The 26346-nt window shown below is 46.3% G+C and overlaps 1 protein-coding gene across 5 annotated transcripts in view; it reads right to left on the reverse strand.

Annotated features, from left to right (window-relative positions):
• Window positions 1–26346, reverse strand: part of ACAP3 (ArfGAP with coiled-coil, ankyrin repeat and PH domains 3) — a 235978-nt gene that overhangs the window by 98239 nt on the left and 111393 nt on the right. For all 5 annotated transcript variants that reach the window (XM_083163363.1, XM_083163362.1, XM_083163360.1 and 2 more), the window contains exons 2-4: window positions 11689–11746; window positions 9301–9420; window positions 7592–7645 (exon numbers count right to left, since the gene is read on the reverse strand). In XM_083163363.1, the coding sequence (XP_083019489.1) occupies window positions 7592–7645; window positions 9301–9399 (153 nt within the window). In that variant the 5' untranslated portion in view covers window positions 9400–9420; window positions 11689–11746. The remainder of the gene's footprint in view (window positions 1–7591; window positions 7646–9300; window positions 9421–11688; window positions 11747–26346) is intronic.

Below are 26346 nucleotides of genomic sequence, written 5' to 3' on the forward strand. Positions count from 1 at the left end.
CCAGCACAGATAAGAGACCCTGTGTGATAATTTGCTTCTGTCTGTCTCCTGTCAGGGGATTCCCACACGGGGCTTAATGGAAATCAGCAGGGGCTCCTGAGCAGCAGCATCAAATCACAGTGATTACAGCAAATCACTGTCCTTGCACATAAACTCCTTTTGTGGCACACCTGGCAGAATCTGAAGAATCTGGGAGATTAGAAGTAAATTACAGGGCAGGTGGAGATTTACGACTGAAACAGGAACCACCTGCAGAATGGGGTAGTGTAGGCAGCTATAGATCATTGTCAAATATATTACAGGAGAGCAGGAAAAGGCTTGGGTTTCACCACCAAATGACATGGTCAATAGTCCCTGTAAAATGTTCCATCTATTTGGGCACAATATATTTACGGTTTAACAACATTAGGTCTGATTTGGAAGTAAAGCAAAATAATAAATACATATAAAAAAATGTTTATTTGTTCAGGGAAAATACTGGCTGCTTTTGAATGTAGCGCACATTATGTAGACAGCTTTATTTTTACATTGCAATTGAGATTTCAGTTTGAACACACCGACCCAAATCTAAATCTCTTGGCACATTGCATCTGCCCCCACATACAGTGCCACAATGGTTTGCCAGTATCCAGATGACAATGTTTTGGTCATAAGGCAATAGCTCGATATGAATTAGATCGACGGGTACAAAATATCAACAGATGAAGGTCGTCATTTAAATAAAAGGTCAACATGACAATGGTTTGACATCTGATTTTTTGGGGATTGTCATATGTTTTCCCAACTTAGCTTGATTTACCACCCATGTGGGCATCTTTTGGGAATATTAATAACAGTGTGGCTAGCACATCGAGCCCGTGTACTTGTACTGATGGTGATCACTAGAGACAGGATTATATGCATTTGTATATTTTGCCCATTCTCACTGGTTATTGCATATTTTACCTAAAATCTAGTGATGGTGCATATTTTAGACCCCGCCCCCTTTCCACCCGCGAGTTACAGCACTGCTTTGCCCTGCTGCTGCTGCTGGCCAGGTAGTGGTAGAGTGTGCAGGCTGAGGCAATATGTGCGCAGTGTGGGGAACCTTGGATATACGCTATGTCTAACACTGCTCTAGGCTGCCAATCCATGTTGATAAAAGTCTGTCGGGGCGGATGCCATTACGAAGCTCCTGAACCTTTGCCTGCCCCTGACACCAAGAGACAGACTTCTGCAGCAGAGGAGGCGGGCGGAAGGGTTGTGACATCACGTGGCACGGAGGAAATGCCGTGTCACAGTGAGTATGCGGCGCAGGGAGGAAGCCTTCCACTGCGCGCCCTCACACGCTATGCATTTGATTCATCGGCGCTGGAGATGAGGGTCCGTGTATTTGATGCAAGAAGAGCTTTGGACGCTGCAGTCTGCTGTAGCAGCCAGGAAGAAATAAAATCCTGTGTATAGCAGTAGACATCTGCAGATGCTGTGGGCCTATTTTTGAGGGTTATTTGCAACTAATTGTATGCTGATTTTTAAATAAACAAGTTAAAAATTACATTTTTTGTTATTTAATGTAGCATATTTTAACACTTTTCATGCATATTTTAAGTATTTTTCATGCATATTTGCATGCATATTTCAAGCTTTTTATGTTGCATATAATCCTGTCTCTAGTGATCACATAACTTGGAATATACAAGATTTGGCCTAAAAAGCAAACAAAACCATGAACCTTTCATACCTGTTTAGTCAACGCATGTCGACCATAGGATGTTGACCTACTGTATTGACTATTATCTATGTCCAAACTATGGCCCTCCAGCTGTTGTGAAACCACAAGTCCCATCATGCCTTGCCACAGTTTTGCTATTAGGGAATGTTAAACTATGGCAAGGCATGCTGGGATGAGTAGTTTTACAACAAGCTGGGGGGCCACAGATTGGACATGCCTGACCTAGCTAGACATTGTAGATCTACTATAACACACCCCATTTTGCCCAGGTGCCCGCTTTCTTTTGTTTTACTTCCAAATCTGAATCATAATCCGGAACGCGTTACAATAATCCAAGACAGCCTCTGTAATGGATAGAAGTATAAGATGACATTATTTTGCACTTTCCGTGATTTATAGATGGTTCATCATTGCTGTGACTGTCAGGACTTGACTAGCATGTCCTCATCAGTGTGGTACTCCCCCCCCCCCCCCAGTCCAGCACTTACGCAGTAATCATTCCTCCTGAGACAGGATAAGGGAAGACCCGCTTCCCGTCAAAAAGCTCTGAGGGCAGATAAGGAAAAGCTCACTGTATGCTTATTTCACATCCAAATGTTTCCTGTGTGGCAGCCCCTCTCCAGGCATGTCCCTCCTCCCTGCTCCTCTCTGCCTGCTGTCTGCAGCTAAACCCTTTACATTAAGTCATCAGGAAATTAGAGGAGATTTGCCGTGTGACCTTTCGATGCCTCCCACCTCTAAACCCTCGTATCTGCTGCGTTGTTCCTCACGCAGTGAGGTGAAACTCCGAGCTCTTAAACAATCTTTGAGTGCTGAAGTCTGTTCTATTCCGAGGATGGGGAGATTACAGAGTCACCAACTAAATCCATTTATTTACAAAAATAAAAATGGCTTAATTATCTGTTTAGCTGGCATGTTTTGAAATGTAATTGCAAAATATATTACATTTCTCTCTGCATAAAGTACACTCAGGGCCAATGCAAGGCACCGGAGCGCCCCAGGCGAGGGGGGGTGGGGCACCCCGGTGCCTACGGGGGGGGGCACCTGCGGCACTGTGTGATCTGGCAGCGGGGTCCCTGCAGTGATGCGCGCAATCCGGCAGCCAGGCGGCGCGTGGGAAGCGCTGATGGGTTTGAAAACTCGCCGCACGCTGATTGGCTGAATCTCAGCCAATCAGCATGCGGAATGTTTTCAAACCCAGCAGCGCTTCCAACGCCTCCGCCTGGCTGCCGGATAGCGTTCATCCCTGCAGGGACCCCGCCGCCAGATCACACAGTGCCACAGGTACCCGGCACGGACACCCCTGCAGCCTCCATGCGAGAGGCGAGGGGCGAAGTGCCGCCCTCCAGTGGCTGGCGCCCTAGGCAAATGCCTAGATTTAGGACAGCTCAATACACTGCAGCCCCTTCACACACAGCAGTACCTTGAGCGCTGACAAAAAAAACCCAATTACAAATGCCTAGATTTGCCTAGTGGTAGCGCCGGCCCTGAGTACACTGCGGGCGGTATTCAGTGCGGCCGGTGAGGGGTTTGATGGATTTTTTCTCACCGAAAACAAGCAACCCTTGCCGTATTCAATGTAAGGGAAAAAAATACTCGTCGTCCGCCCCTTAAACGGCGAGGTCCGCTGCAAATGCAGGGACTGCGCTGCATTTTGTGCTAAGCCCCGCTGTTTTTATTGGCCACACTCGCCGTCACCAAAGGGAACCGGCGAGGTGGAAACGGCGAGTGAAAGGGAGGGAGTTAAATACTTGGCGGCAAGCGATCGGCACTTCTCAGGGTCATTGTATATATTTGTGCAACAATACAACCAATTGTGTATTTTGAAACAATAGCCAAATTAAGCATGGGCGGATGGAAACACACCAGCATGAGTTGATGTCACCGATATGACAATCCTTGTGGTTATTCCACACAGAGAATAGAGGCAGTAAGCTGTGTTTAAGTAGAACATCCTTTTTAATTAGTAAGAAAAGTTGCAAATAACAGGCTTATAAGTGTGTTGCATTTCTAATTAGTGGGAATTGAGGAGGCTCAGTGAGGTAATCTGCTGACTGTAAACACGCTGACAGTGACTTTGAAGTACAAATTGTGTTTAAAATGAAAGCCTAGGGCTCACTCAGGACAAATGTTTCTCTCAATATATTCCTAAGTACAAGACAAATAATGGTGAGATTGTTCACGGAACAGAGGCGGCTGGACATTTGTAACCCAGGATCTACTTTTTGTACACTAATTCCCCATTCACACCACAAAACAAATTACCGGGTTAAAGCTTTTCAACTGGGTAATTTGCCGGGAAACCCAGGTTTTTTGGTGGTGTGAAAGGGTCAACACGGGTCTTAAATCCCGGCGCTCCGACCCTGCTCTTGACGGGATTTAAGACCCGTGTTGACCCTTTCACACCACCAAAAAAAACAGGTTTTTGCAGCAAATTACTGTGTTGAAAAGTTTTAACCCAGCAATTTGCGGGTGGTGTGAATGGGGTCCGGCTGGTTGGTGTGAAAGGGGTATTACTTAACCGTGATCTACCAGCATTTCTCCATGTGCAAAATATTCTCCTCCCATTGCAATACGCACCTTACACATTATGCCACACAGTATGAGGCAAAATTCACATTCTGCCACACGGAATGGCCTGAAATTCACATCCTGCCACACGGAATGATGCAAAATTATGTTATGCGGTGGGAGGGGGTTCTCTTTACAAGTGTAAGTACATCCCAGTTGCCTGTGATGGAGATTTGTGCCTCCTTTAAAAAATAAATAAATTGTGTGTATATATATATATATACACACACACACACACACACACACACTCACAGACTTAGAAAAATAAGTGGACAGACACAATAAGTGGTCTGTCCACTTATTTTCCCAAGTCCTGTGAGTGTCACCGGTTCTACCTCTGCTTACATATCGCGCTGTGCACGTTGGAAGGTACTCAGAGACGTTCTGTGAATATACATTTGGAGTTCCGAACGCGATATCAATATATATATATATATTTTATTTAGTTACTTATATAGCGCAGCATATTCCACTGCGCTTTACATTTGAAAACAAATATCAGCACTTTTTCCCCCTTAGCATGATCAGGGTCGAAGACAAGATCAGATGATCCAACGTAGCCTTCTGGGAGACTTCATCAGGGGTTCAACTTAATGTGAAATCCAGAGGGTAATAGATTTCTAGTAATGGGCGTAGTCTATGAATCGGTGTAATTAACCACATCTGAAACAGACATAGTCTTCCCCCTTCATGAGTAATCAAGGGTCAGTGATTTCTAAGGGCGTAGTCTCTATGTCATATGTGATGAATCACACAGATTCATATACAATCTGTGTCCTCTGGTCATTAATAATGATTTCAATCCTATGAGTTCAGGAGCAATAGTATCAAAGTTGTGTAGTCGGATTAGACCCAAACCTTCGTAGTAGTGCTCTCTGCAACAGCTCATTGGAAGTGACGTTTGTCAGGTGCTGAAATGTGCGCTGCCCTTATGGAGGCACCGTGCTAACCTACCCCAGTGACTTTTCTATGCTCCTTCCCCACATTGGGTCACCTCGTTCCAGATCACTTACTCCAGTTCTACCATGCTCCGCAACCATACCTTGCCTACTGACGGCACCGCATCTGCAGTCCGGCCCTCCTCCCCATGCAGCATCCTCATCAGTGTCCACCATGATCCATCAGGAACTAGTGACCAGTGGGCCCCATAGCGGCGCAAAGGGAAGCAACAGGCACGGACCAGCTGCCAGTTATATGTGTGTGTGTAGGGTGCCAGGGCATCAGGTAACGTTAAGGGGCTGATGGGTACAGTGCTTACTCATCCATCTGTGCAGTGTTACATCTCATCTGTGTCCCCTAGAGTGAGCAGTATGGCTACCTAGAAATAAATCTATAGATAAGGGGTACTTAAACTCAGTCCTCAGGACCCAACACAGTTCACGTTTTCCAGGTCATCCGGCAGGTGCACAGGTGCACCCATTACTCGCTAACACATTCTAAAAGATCCGCAGGTGGAGCTGATTATTTCACTTGTGATTATGGCCCTTATTCTGGTTGGTGCGGATATATCCGCGTGCGTTCGGGCCGCCGATGTTTTGTGTCTGCGCATGTGCAGAGGCATATCTGCGCATGTGCGAAAGGGACATACGTCCAAATTCCACATGAATTGTTTACACTACGAACAGGGGGAGGAGAGGGGCGTGAAGGGCTGTTTGGCCTCATGAACATATGCATACGCCCCGCGTTTCATGGGCGTTCCCCATGAAAACGCTGGGCGTACGTATGGTAATGCGGCCGTGACGCACGTGTAGGGGGCGGACATATGACATTGCCGGATGTCAGCTGCCCGCCCAGATCCCTGCATTTGCACGGAGAAATGCCCGTGTGGTCTGAGCTCGCGGGAGCTGCCTGGCCACTCGGTCCTGCATTCGATGGTATGCGACCATCGAATGATGGGGTGGTTCCAAGAGATGGAGGAGGAGGTGTATACATGAGAAATCCACTCGTGCTCCGTGCGGTCAGCGGCTTACCGCATTCGGACGGAGTGAGCGATCCGTACGGAAGGCGGGGTTTAGGACGCACGGTCCTGGCCGCATATTCGGCTCCGGCCGCACAGACCAGAATAAGGCCCTATGTGAGGAGACCTGCAAAATATGCACCGTGTGAGCTCCCGAGGACAGAGTTTGAGAACCTGTGCTATAAATGATGCACATTGATATAATGGGATATACTTCCCTCTGACCTTCCATAGCCGTATCTGTAAAGTATGGAGTACACTACTCCAAATGCAATGGTGACAGTTATAGACGTAAAGGCTTTTGTATCATTTTCTGTCCTGACAAATTATCCAAACAACTTGTTTTAATTACAATAAACTCGATTCCTTTTGAGATTTATCTCTGGGTTTCCTTAAACTGTAAATGGTCTGATTTCGGGGGAAACGCTGGAAAGCGATGACACGATCATCTCTCATTTCCTGGGCTGTGCACGATGCAACATCTGGCTCCGCCGTCACTTAGATTATGCAACACCCAGCCGGGAGAGCAGATGTGCTATGCAATCCCTGGAATAATCCAGTCTCAACAGGCAAATGAGATGAGTGCTTTGAATAAGCGCACAATTCTACTTGCCCGTTTAACCCCAGTTGCTGCTAAAAATGGAATAATGTGGTTATCGACATTCTTCAGGTGTTGCTCAGCTGCGCCTCTAATGAAGAATTGCCAGGACACTTTCCTGGGGCTTGTAGTGCATCATATTAGATGTATTCAGCCAGGGCTGGGTAGATGACAAGATTGCCACCACTGATTTAAGTGATGCTGCTTTCACATTGCCTAAACGTTTGAGACCCGGTATTTTGAAACGGTATTTAAAACGGTATATTACCGTTTTAAACCCCTTTCACACCGCACATAAATACAGGGCCTCAAGCAGGTTTGCAGTGTAAAAGCAGGACAGACAGTAGCTATGAGAGAGCAGTGCATATATAATGAGCTGCTGATTACATATGCACATATGTAATGAGCGCATTATGTATGAATGAGCTGCTCATTACATATGCGCATATGTAATCAGCTGCTCATTACATATGTACTGCACTCATTACAAATGCACTGCGCTCTCGTAGCTACTGTCTGAGTCCTATATACCGGTTCAGAGCCGTTCACACTACATAAAAAGTGTCTCTGAACCGTGTAGGACTCTGCTTTTTACCCGTTATATATATATTTATGAAATGTAAAAACAAAATAAAACATGCATCAATACACAACATTGCACCATATTTGCTTGCAGTCGTGTTTAAATTCAAATTGTACCTCAACTCTTATGGCCTTTTAGGTAAATATTAGAAAATTAAGTTCTCACTCTTACCATGTGGTAGTTAACCATTTCCTGCAGGCTATCCCCAAATTTGTCCAGACACTCCTAAAACAAGAAAGTAAATGAGAATTAGATGCATTATAAATGTGAATACGGACCACATCCATGCACGAGGTCCTTATCTTAGATTGTAAAAGCAGGGATTATACAGCAGACACATATGCACACTGCTGCGCATGTCCTTTCCCATCTGTCTGAGTGATGCCTGCATGCACACATACAGATGGAGCCACACTCACAGCGGCGTAGCTTTGTTTGAGGCGCCCCCCCCCGTTAATGGGGGGGCACCCCCCTCCCCGCTCGTCCATCTGTCCGTCCGGCCCCCCTCCCCCCATTGCCGCATGCTTACCTGTCCGCGCGTCCCGGCTCCCCTCCTGGCTTCAATAAATTCTATGCAGACGGACCACGATAAAATGGCCGCCCCCATACCGCAGAGTTTCAGAGAACAGTCTGCTTTATGGGGCGGCCATTTTATCGTGGTACGTCTCCAAAGCATTGATTGAAGCCAGGAGGGGAGCCGGGACGCGCGGACAGGTAAGCATGCGGTGGATGGGGGGCGGGGGAATTACTATAGCACCGTAGCCCCCCCGGCGCCCCCATATGCACAGGGCCCCCCGCGACCGCAGGGGCTGCGGTGCTATAGTTACGCCACTGCACACTCATCTTAGCCTGCCTCTGGCAGTTGGTGTGAATCACTCAGCTTTGCGAATGGCGTTACAGGATGAGTGCAGTACTGGTGATCATCCACCAGATGTCGCTTTTTAAAATCCCCACTGCGCATGCATCTGATGTGTCATGCAAATCTAAAGGATCCAGATTGCGCGTGCATGAAGTAATTATTGAAATGCACTGTAGCGCAAGAACTACGTTGCTACATTACTGTACTGTTCAGTAAGTTAGACACTTATTACCAAAGTACAATTGCATGGATGTGCATCTGATTACACTATTTTATAACGGGCTACAAGTGACGGAATACTGAGCGTACAATGTATTTACCGTACAGTATAATACTTTGCCGAGGATATGGCGGGTAGGATGCATCGTGAGAGGTAACCTACTCTATTGTACAGTACAGTATGAAGCTGGGACTAGTGACCGGGGGAAGGGGGGGCTTTGCGGTGCTAGTAACCTGGGGGTGATAGTGCTACTGACCGGGGGGGGGGGCGAGGTGGTGCCGCTGCTTAGCTTGTTCGGTGCCGGGAGGGGTTCTGACCAGCAGTGACTTGTATCTTGAGGGGTTGCAGAGCTAGTGACCCTTGGAGGGGGGGGTGGGGGGTGGTGATAGTGCTACTGACCGGGGGGCGAGGTGGAAGCTGTCGTAGGTGAAGTGATCACGTCATCCATGAGCGATCGGCCATATTTTGTGTGGGCAGCACAGCCAGGCAGCGGCCCGGGGGGGGGGGGGGGGGGGGGGAGGGGAGAGCGGCAGCCCGACCATGGGGGTATAGCAGCCAAATGTGGTCCGGCCCACCTGGAAATTGCTCGGTTTCCCGGCGGCCCAATCCACCCCTGGTTAGTACAACAACAGTCTAGGCCCTGATTACCATGAAAGATGTGGAGCCGCTTGCATAGAAACACATATAGGTTACCATCAATGTTAGCGATGAAAGCCTATATCTGGCTATGCATTATTGACAGACCTGAGCTACCTAGTAACATATGCCATAACATCTCCAGGTAGCACTGGCGGTACTTACTGATATCATCTCATCCTTCTTACACTGCTGGGACAAATCTCGGATGCCGCTCACAAAGTGCTTGTTGGTGGTAAGGTAGGCCTTGCCGGCCTCTAACATCCCGCTGCATAGTTTCACCAACTGAGGAGAAAAGAAAACAAGGTAAGAGAGACCACGGGGAGAGACACACGTGCCGCCAGCCAGCTTCAGGTCTGCCGGGAGAGACACCTGCCACCAGCCAGCCAGCTTCAGGTCTGCCGGGAGAGACACCTGCCACCAGCCAGCCAGCCAGCTTCAGGTCTGCCGGGAGAGACACCTGCCACCAGCCAGCCAGCCAGCTTCAGGTCTGCCGGGAGAAACAGGTGCAAAAAGGGGACCTGGAATTTATGTCTGGTAGCCTACCAATTTATCCCTGTCGTCTGTATTCCTGAGGCTAAGAGAAACGTTATCAGTCTCTTAGTATAAAAGCTATTGGACCACTAGGACAGTACAGTATTGTACAGGTGCTTTCAGACCCCCAGGGCAGTGGTGTAATAATAGCCCCGCAGACGCCGCAGTAGCGAGGAGGCGCGATGCGGCGCACCGGGGTCTGCGGGGCTATTGTATATATCATAGCAGCAGAACCTAAGCAGGGGAGCCGGTCCCGCATCACAGACATGTAAATCTGCAGGATGCTGAGGGAACGCATTTCCAGCTGCGGGGGTAAGAACCGCACATCGCTGGTCTCACCTGCTGCTGCCGCCACCAGGGTAGTAGTGGTAGGTGACTTGCTGCTGCCGGCAGTGAGAGGGTCAGAGCCAGGGGGTCATAAAAGTTGTCCTGTGATTGGCTGCCCGGGACTTCCCCCACTATACCGTTCCCCGCAGTGGCGCAACTAAATTTTCAGGGGGGGCACGGGGCGGCGGCAATCTTGGTCCTCAGAACCCCACAAAGTTCACTTTTCTCAGGTCACCCCGCTGGTGCACTCACTTCTCGTTGACACATTTTAAAAGATCCACAGATGGAGCTAATTATTTCACCTGTGATTCTGTGAAAACATGCAGTGTGTGGGGTCCTGAGGACCGACTTTGAGAACCTGTGCATTAAAACTTCCGCTGGTGCCCTCACAATAAATGAATAAAGTTGGCACAGGCGTTCCGCATTCCAAGTGCCAACACATCCCAACAGAAGCTGTAAGGGGCTGTTTCAATGTTTCAATATGAATGAATATGTTCGTCAGGTTCAAATATTTACATTGAAATGTTGACATTGTTATTTGCAGGCTCTGTTGCGATATGTTAGCGCTTAGAGTGGTGCACCTTTGCCAACTTTATATATTAATAGAGAGAGACAAATAGTAAACAGAAATGTTGGCATACAGTATAATGCGCAGAAACAGGCTTGTTTAGTGATTGTGGTTTAGTGGTTGTTGTCATCAGACCAACATCGGAATCCCTGCTGCCGGTACTCCAACTGCAGGATGAGCACAAAGAAGCCCCCTTGCGGGTTCGCTGCTCTCACCACACTGGGGACTTGGTGGCTCGCTGTGCTTGTCACAGGTTATATTCTCCTTCTATGGGGGTCGTGGTCTCCCGTGGGGGGACAATAACCCCTGTAAGCCGGGATTCTGACTGTCAGGCTGTTAACAGTCAGAATCCCGACAGTCGGGAGTTCATCCGTCACCCTATTCAGTAATGTGATAACACAAATCTGCCTGGTTCTATGGTTCATTCATCTTATCGTGAACATAGCAACATCGTAGTCCCAACAGAGGTCTGGTTTCTGAGTAGACAACTGCGATATGGATTCACAAGCATGTGGAGCTACAATTTTCCAAGCACCACTCCAGCGCAATTGCAGAATACAGAGGGCTGATGCCACAACTATAGTAGGCCTCTGCAAACAGTCAGAGCTGATTGTGGAGTAAACTGGTCACACATGCTGGCAGTCCCTCGCTCAATTATTTCCAAAATCTAAACGTTTAATTTATTGTATTGCATTCCAGTTGCGCGCTCAGACATTGCATTGTGTCCTTGTCTGAGTCAGTTAATGTGGGTGTCTTGAGTACAGACGCAGGAAGCAGTTTTCATGTCATCTGGTGTCCAGACAGGCAGTAGATCGTCCCAGATTTGCGATATGCGAGTACACGGAGAAGTGAGGAAGGACAGTGCCAGAGAATGCTCCCTCAGCACAAACGTCTTACATGCTCTCCAGCTCTCTGGAAAACATTTTGAAGAATGTTTCCGGCTCAGCGCTTGCAGATGTTGAGCCCCAACTCGGACTGCTGCCTGTCAGTGTTGTTCCAGGTATCTCCAGAGCAGAAATGAGGCCACTCACTCATCATTTGTGTGCTGTAGGGGACAGGCTGAAAGACTGTGTGTGTGACAATGGAGACCCCAAGGTGCTGTGTACACACCACATATTCCTCACCTTGTCAAGTTTGGCTTCAATTTCTACCACATCGGTTTCCACCTCATCTATTGCAGCCCTGTAGGGAAAAGGAAAATACCGGTTAATGCAAATTGCAAGCAGCCTATGGTGAGGTCCCTTGTGTGGGGTAGAGGAAGTCAGCAGAAGAAGGCTTCACTAGTAACTGTGTATTTTTGGAGACAACACAACAGTTCATAAAACATCTCTGCATTAAGGAGCCCCAGGCATGGATAATGAATCAAAGATTAAAGATGCAGTGATTGACAGATCATACTCATTCAGTCCAAAGGATTGGTATGCTCTACTTCTGCCACACCCCTTCAACAAAATCTGCACAGGCTCCCATTCCCCTACAGAATCCTTTTCAAACACCTCACACTCACATACAGGGCCTTCTCTCATTCCGTTGCTCCGTATATCTATAACCTCATCTTCATTCATACACCCTCCCGCCCTCTACGGTCGGCTGACGACTGTCGTCTCTCCTCCACCCTGATCACTGCTTCCCATGCTAGAGTACAGGACTTTGCCCATGCTGCACCCCTTCAGTGGAACGAACTCCCTCGCTCCATTAGACTCTCTCCCTGACCTTGCAAAGCTTCAAACGAGCACTGAAAACGCACCTATTAATCAAAGCGTACCCTTCCGCTGCATAAACTAGTCCTGAAGCTGGTACCCAACCCCCTGACTGCTTACATCCTGCCACCTCCCACTTGCTTGCGCCTCATGTAATTTGTCTGTCTCCCTACTAGATTGTAAGCTCCTCCGAGCAGGGCCCTCTTCCCCCCTGTTGTCATAGCCCTCTTCTCATGTCACTCACAGCTCTCCTATACTCAAACACTCAGTGACCATCTTCGTCCGCATACTCATCTCCATCATTGGCATCTAGCCTCTAGTTGTATGTTGATTGAGTCCTCACTACTTATATTTAAGCTGTAATGTGTATGAACTGTGGCGCTCTTTACTAGTACTCTATTTTTGTTATTTATTCAATGTAATACTTGTCTCCCTGTACTGTTCCTTTGTACGGTGCTGCAAAACACCTGTGGCGCCTTATAAATAAAATGATAATAATAAGTATAGCATTTCCCTATACAAGTGAGAGGCTAGATTGGACAGACCTAGGCATTTTGAGCTTATGGGCAGAATTCAATGTCAGCAGCTATTTCTGACAGGGGAAATATTCAATGCTGAAAGCAATGAAGGTGGATTTCGCCAAAACAGATCCAACGTTTAAACAATTCGGATGTTTTGTCGGAAACGGTCGCGGATTGACGAATTCACAGCCATTTCTCGACAGGCCACGTCCGTTTACGCCGACACGCCTAATTTTTGCAACTCGACAGGCGGAACATTGAATTCCGCTGTGTGAAAACGGGCCGACTTTCGAGACTTTCTGACAGTCAGAATCCCCAATTGATTACCCCCCTATGATTGCATTGGGAATAAACTAATATAAGTACAGTAAATCCTCTAGCACTCTGCATGGTAAAAGGTGGACACAACCACCATCACCAAACAATAAAGCAAGAAAGTTCCCCTATTATTTCTTTAGTGGTGGGAATGGCACCCATGGCATTTATTATACAGTCCCTACCGTATACACTTTACATGTGATTCATTAATGTACAACATGAAGGAATTACAGAGGAGTGTAATTGAACCCTGATTAATCCCACAAACATATTATATCTCTGACTATGTAACTGATCCGCAAATGTAAATCCCTCTCGAAGCTCATACAGAAGCCAACTGTCACAAATACGGCACATCAATGGAGATATTTTGTCCTGGTGAAGCACTGTATGGGCTGGATGTAATAATATACATCGCTGCCCGCCCGCCGCAATGCCAGCGCTTATGTACTAACATATGTGGCTTGCATCGCGGTGCGGTGACCGAGGCCCCCCGCAATACCTGTAATGTGGTGTGCGGGGGGGTCTCCGTTACCTCCTGGGCGCCTCCTCCTCCCCTCACGCCGGGGACAGCTAAGCAGGCTGTCCGCGGCGCCTCCTCCTCTCCCCTGCAGCAAGAAGGACACCTGGCTGCATTGCTAGGGGGAGGAAGGATTTACCTTCCGGGGTCCTGGAGGTCCTGGACTAAGGTAAGCCAGAGGAAGGGGGAGAGGGGGTTCGGCGGGTTTGCGGCGGAGGCGGCGAAAAGAAGCTCATAGGCTTCTCTAGGGTATCGCCACCACCCTGCTACACGGAAATGTGGTGGCGGGGTGTTAGTACATAGGAAAATGTGGTAAAACCCCCTTTTTCCCCCTTAGTACATCCCGCCCTACAGCTGTGGACACACGGTGTGATTCTGGCTATTGATTTTGACTATATAGTCAAAAACAAATAGAGAGTTCGTCTGAATCGCACACAGTGTTCAGCCGCATTCAATACCAATATGCGATCCATTTAGTCCAGGGGTCTTCAACCTTTAAGACAGCGTGGGCCACCTAAAAAAATCCAGTGAAGCCCAAGGGCCACTATACTCTACTGCGGTATTTCGGACGCCTCATAGAATCACAGCTCCCCTATAACGTCAGCACAGTCCTTCATAGATAGTTGACACAGCCGCCCATGCTCAGCACATAACCCCCCCCCCACACACACATACCCAAATAGTTATCAGCAGCCAATTTGGGTTCCAGTGCAAACAGTAAAATTTGTGCCCCCCCCCCCCCATATATAATTTGATATTGAATAAATTGCACGCGCCGTAGGCGCGCTCCCAAAAAAGGGGTGTGGCCTAATTATAACGAGTGTAAACTAGCAGGAAAACAATTACCTGACACCTCTTTTGCAACCTGCATGACCAGACATTGGTTACCGCAGGAATGGTCGTTGTCCTCACACGCTTAAGTTGACTGAAGGCTGCACAGTGACATATAAACATGAAGGCCCACACAGTGACCTAGTACGCCTCACAGATCAAACCCAAACAATGAAAGGCTACTTAAATCAATATACACTGTTACACTGTTTATCCATAATACACATTACACATTAATCCACACAAAAATTATGCCCATTGCACATTATGCCCCACACTGATGCCCATTATGCCACAGACCATAATGCCAGCAGTACTCCTGCTTATACATATGATGCCCCAGCAGTGCCCCTCACCTAATGCCCCAGCAGTGCCCCTCACACACAATGCCCCAGCAGTGCCCCTCACACACAATGCCCCAGCAGTGCCCCTCACACACAATGCCCCAGCAGTGCCCCTCACAATGCCCAAGCAGTGCCCCTCACACACAATGCCCCAGCAGGGCCCCTCACACACAATGCCCCAGCAGTGCCCCTCACACACAATGCCCCAGCAGTGCCCCTCACACACAATGCCCCAGCAGTGCCCCTCACACACAATGCCCCAGAAGTGCCCCTCACACACAATGCCCCAGCAGTGCCCCTCACACACAATGCCCCAGCAGTGCCCCTCACACACAATGCCCCCAGTAATGCCCCACACACAATGCCCCCAGTAATGCCGGCAGCATTGCCAGGTCCCCTGCTCCCGCCAGCTGTACCTCCTCATCCTGCAGCTTTGCCGGGTCACCTGCTTCCACCATCCATGCCTCCTCCTGCAGTTTCGCCGGGTCCCCTCCGCCAGCTGTGCCTCCTCCTCCTGCAGTTCCAGCACTGGGTCCCCTGCTCCCGCCAGCTGCGTCTCCTCCTCCCGCAGCTTCGCCGGGTCCCAACTCCCCAGCTCGTGACCAGACGTGCCTCCTCCTCCCTCAGCCGCGCTGGATCCACTCCTCTGCCCTGCCTGCAGCCAATGGAAATCGGGTAGGCGGCACCCGGGGGGACTCCATTACGCTGCCTCCCTTGGCAGCGTTTTCTTTTAATTAAAAAAAAAAAATCCTGTGCATGGCGGGCTGGTGGGCAGGGGGCCACTGAGATCAGCTCCGCGGGCCACGAGTGGCCCGCGGGCCATGGGTTGAAGACCCCTGATTTAGTCAGTATCGCACAGAAAAGTAGACTATGCAGGCAAGTCTATGCCTGTAAAATGTATTTGGCCTAAAGTGCAGTTAGCCAAAATCGTACGGTCAACATTGGATAGCCAAAATCAAATCAAACCTGAATAGCATTGTGTGTCCACACCTTAAATTCTACATAAATAGAGTATGCAGCATCCAGCTGCCCAGCCATTCACTCTTCTTATGTAGCACAGTAAGGGAGGTATTCAATCTAGGTCGAATTTTCTGGCCAGGATAAAAATCTGCAATATGTCGCAGATTAGTATTCAATCACAGGCGTCTTCTCAATCTCAGTGTCTTTAATCTGTTTTGGCTGATGCCATTCCACTTCGGTTTTTTTGGGGGGGGGTGAAAAAGACTGCGAACACTGGGAAAAAAAGGCCGCAAATTCACTTAATTTTTTTTCTACATACTGGGAAATATTTTGACAGCCTGTTTTGTCCACTGTTCCAGCTATTGAAGAGTAATACTTATAATTAAATAAAAAACTGTATTACTATATGGTGCCAATGGACTTGCAGATTTCTGTTCACAGCCTCATAGTGCTGCATACAAAAATCAGAGAGTCCAAGTTAAGACCCGTGAGGGGGTTAAGTTACAGAGTCTTCAGCAACATTTATACAACTCTGCATTGGCAACTCACCTCTTCACGGCTAATTGGATAGATCCATTAAAGTCTAGGGGCCAGATGCACTAAGCTTCAAAAGTGATAAAATGGAGAGTGATAAACCACAAGCCAATCAGCTCCTGTTTGCCAAGTCACAGACTGTGTTTAAAAAATGTCAGGCAGGAGCTGATTGGCTGGCTGTTTATCACTCTCCATTTTATCACTTTTGAAGCTTAGTGCATATTGCCCTAGGTGTCATCTTTTTATTGATTACTTTTTACCTTACTTATAATAGATGGTAATATAAACAAACACTCAAAATAACACCGCTGCTCTTACCGGCCATTAGCATAACACATTTGTTGAAAACAATGAAATAACGTTGTGGCAAATAGTCAAACAGATGAAAAGCTGCTGACAGAAGGATGGTAACTTTCCTGTTTCCGCATCTGGAGTTCGCACCCATTGTCGACGTGGCTGTATTTTTGCTCTTCCTATTACAGCTGACGGCAACATTCCTTTTACAAGGCCATGTTTCCCATCCACCCGGCTGCCATGTGCAAGGATGTGCTTCCTGGTCCTGAATTGTTTATTTATTTTTAACCTATTGATTTGGATTCTCCTTAAGTGCGCCACATAGTAGCTGAGAACAATGAGGGAGAGGGACTACTTGTGAGGGATCTTATTTACGAAGATGGGAGGTCTACTGAATATGGTTGCAATGATTGCACCCGTTACGGGCTGGATCGCATCGCAACGATTTTGCCTTGGATTTGCGTGCGATGCAATCATAAAGCATGTGCAGCCCAGGTACGTGTCCTCCCGACCTGTTCATACCCCCATTATCCACATCGGCGTGGAGTTGATTCTATAAAGAGACGAGCGGAGTGAGCCAACATGCCCGATGCGTGGCGAGTGTTGCGAGCCCCGTAAGGGGACGCAGAAAATGAGCCCGAAGCGTGGTGAGCACAGAGCGCCCTGCGAGGGGACACGGAATTCACGTCAATAAATCCACATCCCCTCGCAGGGGCTCGCTGCGCTTCGGGCTCATTTTCTGCGTCCGCTCGCCACGCTTCGGGCTCAGTGGCTCGCTGCACTCTCCACATTTATAAGATCAACTCCACGCCGACGTGGATAGTGGGTGTATGAACATGTCGGGAGGACGCGCACCGCTGCGCTCGCCACGCTTCAGGCTCGGTGGCTTGCTGCACTTTATAAGATCAACTCCAAGCCAACGTGGATAGTGGGAGTAGGAACAGGTCGGGAGGACGCGTAACCGATGCACTCGCCACGCTTCGGGCTGACATGGATAGTGGGGGTGTGCTAAACCGCATCAAATTGGATCGCATGTGATTTGTATGCGATCCGATGCGATAGTGGGGGTGTGCTAAAAACGCATTGCATGCGATGCGATCTCCGGGCAGTGGCGCCGTGAAACTACACAAGTACCGAGAGTTCTATTGCTAAATACTGCTCATACTACGTACATTACGAAATACCCGAACACCCAGCGGACATGATTTGATAACATTGCATTATATAAACCTTGATGCTAATAGCTGAAACCCATCAATCATCAGCAGACAGGATTAATGTTTAAATGTTCTTGTATAGCTCAGAGAAATCTGCAACACATTGAAAACCAACCAATATGCTACTGAAAGGACCTCTTTACTCAAAGTATTTGACATGTACAAGGACTGCCAGTTTGCCACCCCCATGCTCCTTTCAACCAGCTAAATTAAACTCCATTTACTCCACACCTGGGCTGGCCAACCCTATCCAAGAGATCTTCCAAAAGTTCAAATGTTTTTAGACCCCCTATCTCAGGGGTGGCCAAACCTGTCCTCAAGATCTACCAACAGTTCATGTTTCTCAGGCAACCTGTGGATCTATAGTAAGAATGAATGCAGCAGGTTTAATAGTTAGTAATGACTACAGCTGTGCACCAGCTAGGTGATTTGGAAAACGTGGACCGGTGGTAGATCTCGAGGACCGGTTTGGCCACCCCTGCCCTAGCTGGTGCACAGCTGTAGTTATTTCTAACTGTCACATTTTCAAACACATGCTGCCTTCATTCCTAACTGACACATTTTACAGATCCACAGGAGGCCTGGAAAACACGAACTACTGGTTGATCTCGAGGGCCACCCATGCCCTACACCTACCTCCATTTTACTTTATTTTTGTATATCAAGAAACAGAGCCTCTATATAGTAACCATTTTCCATAGCTACAGTATCCATAGCAACCACAATTTTCTAAAGATGGGACAGCTTTCCACCTAACTCTCACTTTCTATCTTCTGACATCTCCACCGTTGTTATGGGTGATTTCAATATCACTGATCATGACTCCATACTACTCTCTGTAACCTCTCTCTGCCTCTCCCAATGGACTGGCCCCTATACACATAAGTATAGCCACTGCCTTGATCATATATAGTCGCCACACTATGCAGAAATATCAATAAAATTACATTTTAAGAACGTTCCAGGCACCTTCCTGCAACAACTGCACTCACTTCTGTGGAGACAGCTGTATCACGCCTGAACCAGACTCAAGACATAGCTCTCTCTGCACATGTTACATCAGCCCCACCTGCAGTGCACATGGTTTTGTCCATTAAAGAAGGAGTTTGCTTTTGCAAACCAAAGTAAAGAACAAGGGGGTGGTTGGGCACTGTGTGGGAGTGTCCACCAAGGGGCGCTGAAATGAGCAAGGCAGCTGCACTAGCGGGTTAGTTAGGCCCGATCAAAGACAAGAAAAAACAGGGTATCAGAACTAAGTTCTGTGGCAGCGCTGGGTGAAATATGTTATGGTACAGCTAATTAAGAGATTGGATGATCTGTACAGATAATTTTATTAAATTGGACAGTCTGTCCATATATAAAATGAATATACAAGAGTTGGCATGTACATACACTATAAAATTACAACAATGAAAATAGAAAATAAAAAATATATATAAAAAACACTCTGCCTGCTGGTTTTCATGTATACATGATTGCAATCGGTATTAAGTATCTGGTATAGTTACCAATCCTGGTGACGGGAAAATGTTCCAGATTTCAATATTAAAAGATTTGATCGATGGGGCCCCAGTGGGCTGATGAGATGGCGCAAGTGATGCTGGACCGCACAGCCAGTGATGTTGGATCCTCTCTAGTTGGTGGCCTGGAGTGATGTGAAATGTTCCGTGGCCACTGGAGGTCTTTCCAAGCGGAGTTGTCACTGATGGATATTTTCGGTCATGGATGTACTTTGCTAGGCTCCTGTACAATATTGGTGCAGCCTGATGGTGAGCCCGTGGGGCCAGAGGTACCTCCCAAGGGTGGGGAGAAGAAGATTGTTGAGGGATCCTCTCTAGGGATAGCCGTATCGGACAGTTGGAAATGAGTCCACGGTTCCTATGGAGGAATGGATTCCTGGTGGTTCCCAATAAGGACAGGACTGGGAATCAAGTCCTATAGTGGGTTTTGCCAGAAAAGCGGGGTCCAGTGAGTAGTGGAGTCTCAGATGAGACTTGGGGATAAGTCCAATGGTGGACAATACCAGCACGGCAGAGTGCAAAAGTCCAATGATAGACAATACCAGCACGGCAGAGTGCAGTGTGTGGTGGGGTCTCCAACGCGTTTCGCTGCTTCCCACAGTGCAGCTTTGTCAAGGATAATTTCATAGTAAGGCAAACTGCCTTATATACCCTTATAATTAGTACAATAGATTGCACCTGGGTGCATAGATCATCCAATCTTGTCAAAAACATTTCAAAAGGTATTAAGATTGAAAAGGAGACAGTGAATTGTATATATATAAATTAATCATGCTAAGTTAAATGAATTATAAGCACAATCAAAGAGATAACTTACATTTTTATCGGTTGGTATGTTTATCCCGATCACATGATCGGAAAAGGATCCAATCGCGTATCACCGTATGAAAGGTGCACATGTTAATATGCCCCCGTTTCCTCCTGATGTGTACGGTGTTGTGTCCCCACTTCCGGGGTACACAGGCAGTGGGGACGCGAGATGCCGCCACACGCATCGCGCGTCACCCATATGCGGTATCTGGTTGGTGTGTGTCGCGTACTAATGACGCACTCACGCTGCCGTCTTAGGTCTACGGCTCCTATTCTAACTATAGTTGCGGTCACGTGTTACATACACGTGAGCGTGATGAAGACGAATCGGGTGTGTGTTTTACCCTGTGTCTTAGTCACATGACCTGTCGCTAGGTTACGTAGTAAACCTTATGGATTGTATTTACCAAGCATTGGCAGATAACCATATATACGCGAATATATGTGTTACAGTCATGTTACAAAGATACATATCAAATAGACACACGGTATGTGGAATATTCGTGATTTATATATAAAAATAATCGCTATAACATATGGGTGGATGGTAAATTCATATATTTCTACACACAATTAAGGGTTAAATCAAGAACAGAGGTATGGGAGTTTAACTATTAGAGAATATATGCGTATTCATGAAACTGGACAAGCTTTAATTAAATGGCCACATATATACAAACATAAGCATATATAACATAATAGGTATTTGCATTTAGTATTAGGCTATTAAGCATTCGTATGGAGAATATATGCATATTAGGCCTAACGTCTTTAGAGGAATTGTTTTCTAAAAGGTAGAGGAAAAAGGGGGGGGGGGGGGAAGAGGAGGAAATGAGGAGGGCTAAGCCTAGATTACCATATTAAGTTCTACTGCCTCATTGAGGCCAGAGGGATAGATGGATCCTAGCTGGTGCATCCAGAATATTTCCTGCCTACAGAGCTTTCTAAATCTATCTCCACCTCTCCTGGTGGTCTCTATGTGTTCTATCCCTATAATTTTGAGGTCCTCTGGGTTTCCTTTGTGAAATTCTGAAAAGTGACGTGATACACTATGAGTGGCCAGCTGTTTTACTACATTTCTTCGGTGTTCTAGAAACCGGATTCGTAATTTGCGGGTGGTGCGGCCAACATAATGTAGACCGCAACTACAAAGTAAAATATAAATAATAAAAGAAGAATTACAATTAATAAATCCATTAATTTTATATTCTTTATCTTTAATTTTTATTGTTTCTGTTTGTGTATGGGAGGTGTGGGAGCAGGTGATACACTTATTTCCACCGCATTTAAAAAAACCTTTTGGTTTCGGGGGGAGCCAGGAAAGTTCACAACTACTTGGGATGGATTCAGAAATAGGTTTTAGAAAACTGGGTGCCAGTAAATTTTTCAAGGAAGTATTCTTTTTGAAAACAAATATTGGTTCTTCTGGTAAGGAGTTAAGAAGAAGAGGATCCTGTTTAAGGATGTTGTAATTTTTCTTTATAATAGTTTTTATATCTGAACAGTGATTATGGTACGTGGCTATATAGGCTAATTCTCTTTTAGTAGAGCTGTTTGTTTTATTTTTGGATTTTAATAATTCATTCCTATCTAGTGAATTTACAGTTTCAAGGGCTTGGTCTAGGATGTATTTGGGGTATCCTCGATCTTCGAAGGATCCCTTCATCCTGCCAGCCTGTTCCTGGAAGGAAGCTGTGTCCGAACAATTACGTTTAAGACGTAGAAATTGTCCCTTGGGGATATTTTTAACCCAAGGGCGATAGTGTGCACTTCGAAAATGCAAGTAGGCATTTGTACCAACTTCTTTTACATGATTAGTGGTAAATATTTGGTTTCCGCGAATTTCGAGGGCTATATCGAGAAACGTGGTCTTGTGAGGGTGAAAAGAATGGGTAAATTTTAAATTAAATTGATTATCATTTAAGTGATTAACAAAGTGTTGTGCTGAAAGTGAGTCCCCATCCCAAATAATAAAAAGGTCATCAATATATCTGCCATAGAGGACCAGGTTCGCCTCCCAGTCGCCCCCCCAGATGTGGCGGTCCTCGACCGCACCCATATAGAGGTTGGCATAACTGGGGGCAAACCTGGTCCCCATGGCAGTACCCATAATCTGTAAATAAAAAGTGTCCAGAAATAAAAAATAATTGTGTTGTAATATAAAAGCAATAGCATCAGTGACAAAGTGTTGGTGGTCCAGACTCAGATCCCCATCCGAGAATAGTCTGTCAGAAATGACCTTTAAACCTATTTCATGAGGAATGTTAGAGTACAAACTCTGAACATCCAGGGTCAGAAAATTATAAGATTCTTTCCATATTTGGTTCTGTATAATTTGCAGAAAATGTGTGGTATCTCGGATGTGGGATCTGAGGGTGGGTACTCGGGGTTGCAAATAAGAATCAACATAAAACGAAAGGTTGGACGTGAGTGAATTAATACCAGAAATAATAGGTCTCCCAGGAGGTGCCGTGAGGGATTTGTGTATCTTGGGTAGGTGATAAAAAATAGGGGTAACCGGGTGTTCAAAGAATAAAAATCTGAGCTCGTCTCTCGATATAACCCCCTGTGCTTCCGCTCTGAGCAATAGATCTGACAACTCTGAGATAAAAATATTAGTAGGGTCAGAGGGGAGTTTTCTGTAGCATACAGGATCGTTTAGTTGTCTATATGCCTCGCTAATATATTCTGTTCGATCCTGAAGCACTATCCCTCCCCCTTTGTCTGCCTCTCTTATGACCAGACTTGTGTCCTTTGTTAGTTTTTTCAAAGCTTTTAGTTCTTGTTTATTCAAATTATTTTTCTTAAGTTTATTTCCTTGTTTGTGTTCTGTTTGTATTTTTGAACAAAGATTCCTAAAATCATCTAGGGTTGTCTTATAAAAGCTTTCGATATTTTGGCCTTTTGATTTAATCGGAAAAAATTCAGATTCAGATTTCAAGTCTCATCTGAGACTCCACTACTCACTGGACCCCGCTTTTCTGGCAAAACCCACTATAGGACTTGATTCCCAGTCCTGTCCTTATTGGGAACCACCAGGAATCCATTCCTCCATAGGAACCGTGGACTCATTTCCAACTGTCCGATACGGCTATCCCTAGAGAGGATCCCTCAACAATCTTCTTCTCCCCACCCTTGGGAGGTACCTCTGGCCCCACGGGCTCACCATCAGGCTGCACCAATATTGTACAGGAGCCTAGCAAAGTACATCCATGACCGAAAATATCCATCAGTGACAACTCCGCTTGGAAAGACCTCCAGTGGCCACGGAACATTTCACATTACTCCAGGCCACCAACTAGAGAGGATCCAACATCACTGGCTGTGCGGTCCAGCATCACTTGCGCCATCTCATCAGCCCACTGGGGCCCCATCGATCAAATCTTTTAATATTGAAATCTGGAACATTTTCCCGTCACCAGGATTGGTAACTATACCAGATACTTAATACCGATTGCAATCATGTATACATGAAAACCAGCAGGCAGAGTGTTTTTTATATATATTTTTTATTTTCTATTTTCATTGTTGTAATTTTATAGTGTATGTACATGCCAACTCTTGTATATTCATTTTATATATGGACAGACTGTCCAATTTAATAAAATTATCTGTACAGATCATCCAATCTCTTAATTAGCTGTACCATAACATATTTCACCCAGCGCTGCCACAGAACTTAGTTCTGATACCCTGCTTTTGCAAACCAACCTGAATTACTCCCATAGGCCTTTTGTCCTGAAGAAGAACCTGAGGACTTTTTACGACATTGATAATGTCGGGCCTGAAATTTTCCCCAAAAATCAGTAATTGTAGCTACCTGTCACAGGTTGGGTAAAGCATCCAGACAGTCATGAATGCCAGCAGCAGGATCACGAAAAGCCGAACTCTACCCTACCCCTGCCTCAACATAACGGTAGCTGTCACCCCCCTCTCCGCAGCCTAACCTATAACCCCCCCAGCCCAACACTAATTTTTACATTTGAAGCGGTCAGCCTTTTCACCCGTCAGGATTCCGGCGCCAGTTTTGGGAGAGTCATAAATTTGATAAGTCAGGATGCCATCTATATCCCCACAATCAATGTATCAAATCACTGTTATACCATTTTATACCCTAATCTATTCCATTTTTATCTCCCCAATACAGTCCGCATCACACCAACTAAAATCTAGACTGCAGTGTAAAAATAAAGCAGCCAGTATTTACCTTGCACAGAAGCAAAATTACTCCCCCAAATCTAAAGGCACCCATACACTACAGAGATTTTGTCAGATTTCACCCCTTTCCAACGGATCGGGCCAAGAAATCGGGCCAAATTTTATGTGTATCACTTGCATTTGGGTCAGATGCATGGTCCCGTGCACATTGGACTTCAGACTTTGACAAGGGTCGCATGCGAAACATCACATGTGAAAGGAATGCCCCGGGTGGCTGACAGGGATCGTCTGGCCATACAGACATACATTGCAGTAGTGTATGGCCAGCTTGACTCTCTCAGCACAGGTTACATTTACCCCTTACCCCCCCACCCCCACTCCCGCAGTACACATGGTTTAGTCCATTTTTAGAACAATATTTGTTCTGCAATCAAATCTGAATAAGGACCATACGGTAGTTTTCTTTGATTGAACTTCTTGATTTTTTTGACCAATTAATAATCAAGCTGAATTAGTTAAATCACTGGGATTTCCGGGTTTATTTTGATATATTTTATTTTGACTGGAAAAAATAATTCACGTGTCAGATATAACAAGAAAATATTAATGACTTTTTAGTGGCTTTCAAAATATTGTTAAACATTATTTAAATAAGAATATATTTAGAGTTAAGGGGGCTTCTCAAGCTGTGCCGGGAAGACAGTTTCATAGGGTCACAGCTCAAAGCTTTAGGGAGGTTATAGGTACTGTTTATTATTATTATTTATTTGGCGCCACAAGGGTTCCGCAGTGCCTGAAAATAGTGATTTACAGTACAAATGAAAATGAAGACAAGTATATGGTAAATAAAAGACAGTTGCAGCAGCGGACACTGAGGCAATTATAACAGTGGCAGAGATATATTCTTAGGAAAGCACATGAGGAGAGAGGGCCCTGCTCGTTAAAGCTTACATTCTAATAATAAACCTTCAATTACAGATCAGAGTAAGTGTGTAGGACAGCAAGGGATCAGAAGCTGCTTAGTACCTTGGGACCCGGTCAGGTAAGGCTGTGAAAGTCAGTAAGCCAATCTAGAAAATGATTTGCCATCTTACAGGCAGCAAGTGAAAAGAGAAGCGGATGGATGTTATGCGGTTGGAATGGTACTGGTTGGTAATTAGCCTGGCAGCTGCATTTTGTACTATCTGCAACTATCGCTTCTTTTTTCCACAAATAATGTATGGGGGGGGTTATTCAGATCTGATCGCACAGCTGCGATTTTACAGGCTGGGTAATTATGGAAGTGTCAGGGAAAATGCAGGCGTGCCCGGGCGTTTGAAGGAAAGTCGTGTGACGTCAGCTCCGGCCCCAATGAATTGGTTTCTATTGCAGCCGCTGAGTAAGCCCTGGCTACACACAGGGCAGTATTCAATGTTGTGCAGCGGATCCTGTTTAGTATTCGCTGCACAGTCGCCGTGTTCCGGAGGGCTAGAGCCTTCGCTGTCACAGTATTCAATGCTGCAGGGGCTCGCTGCGCCTGACGGCGATTCTTAACCCGGGGACGGCGGCAGGCAGGCGAATCAGCCTCATTGAATACTGCCCACAGACTGCACACAGTGGGCTGTACAATATAGACTGCACTTTTGAATTAAATCTTATGTGCAGCCATCACATTGATGTGCTGCTGATGGCTTTTATGTACATTATCCATACCTCCCAGCATGCCCCTCTCCAGGAGGGCACAATGCTCTGCTCCTGGACTTTCCTCCTAATGTATGATTGCCATCACCTGTGGTGACACCTTTCTCTTTGATAATTATACATTATAAGGAAAGTCCAGAAGTAGAGTAGTTTGTCCCTCCTGGAGGGGGTCATGTTGGGAGGTGTATGAGCATGTATGATCTCCAGCTCCGATTTCTCAGCCGAATCTGCCGGAATTAGGTGAAATCAGGACCAAATTGCACAATGCATGCCTTTAGGATTAGTGTTTTGATCGGATAAATTTTAAAGTCTGGTCGGGCAATTAGGTACAATTTGAGGACAGATGTATGGGGACACTCCTGTGGTTAATATGCC

This window comes from Crinia signifera, chromosome 19 (genome assembly GCF_055691185.1).
Source record: "Crinia signifera chromosome 19, ASM5569118v1, whole genome shotgun sequence".
Classification (NCBI taxonomy): Eukaryota; Metazoa; Chordata; class Amphibia; order Anura; family Myobatrachidae; genus Crinia; species Crinia signifera.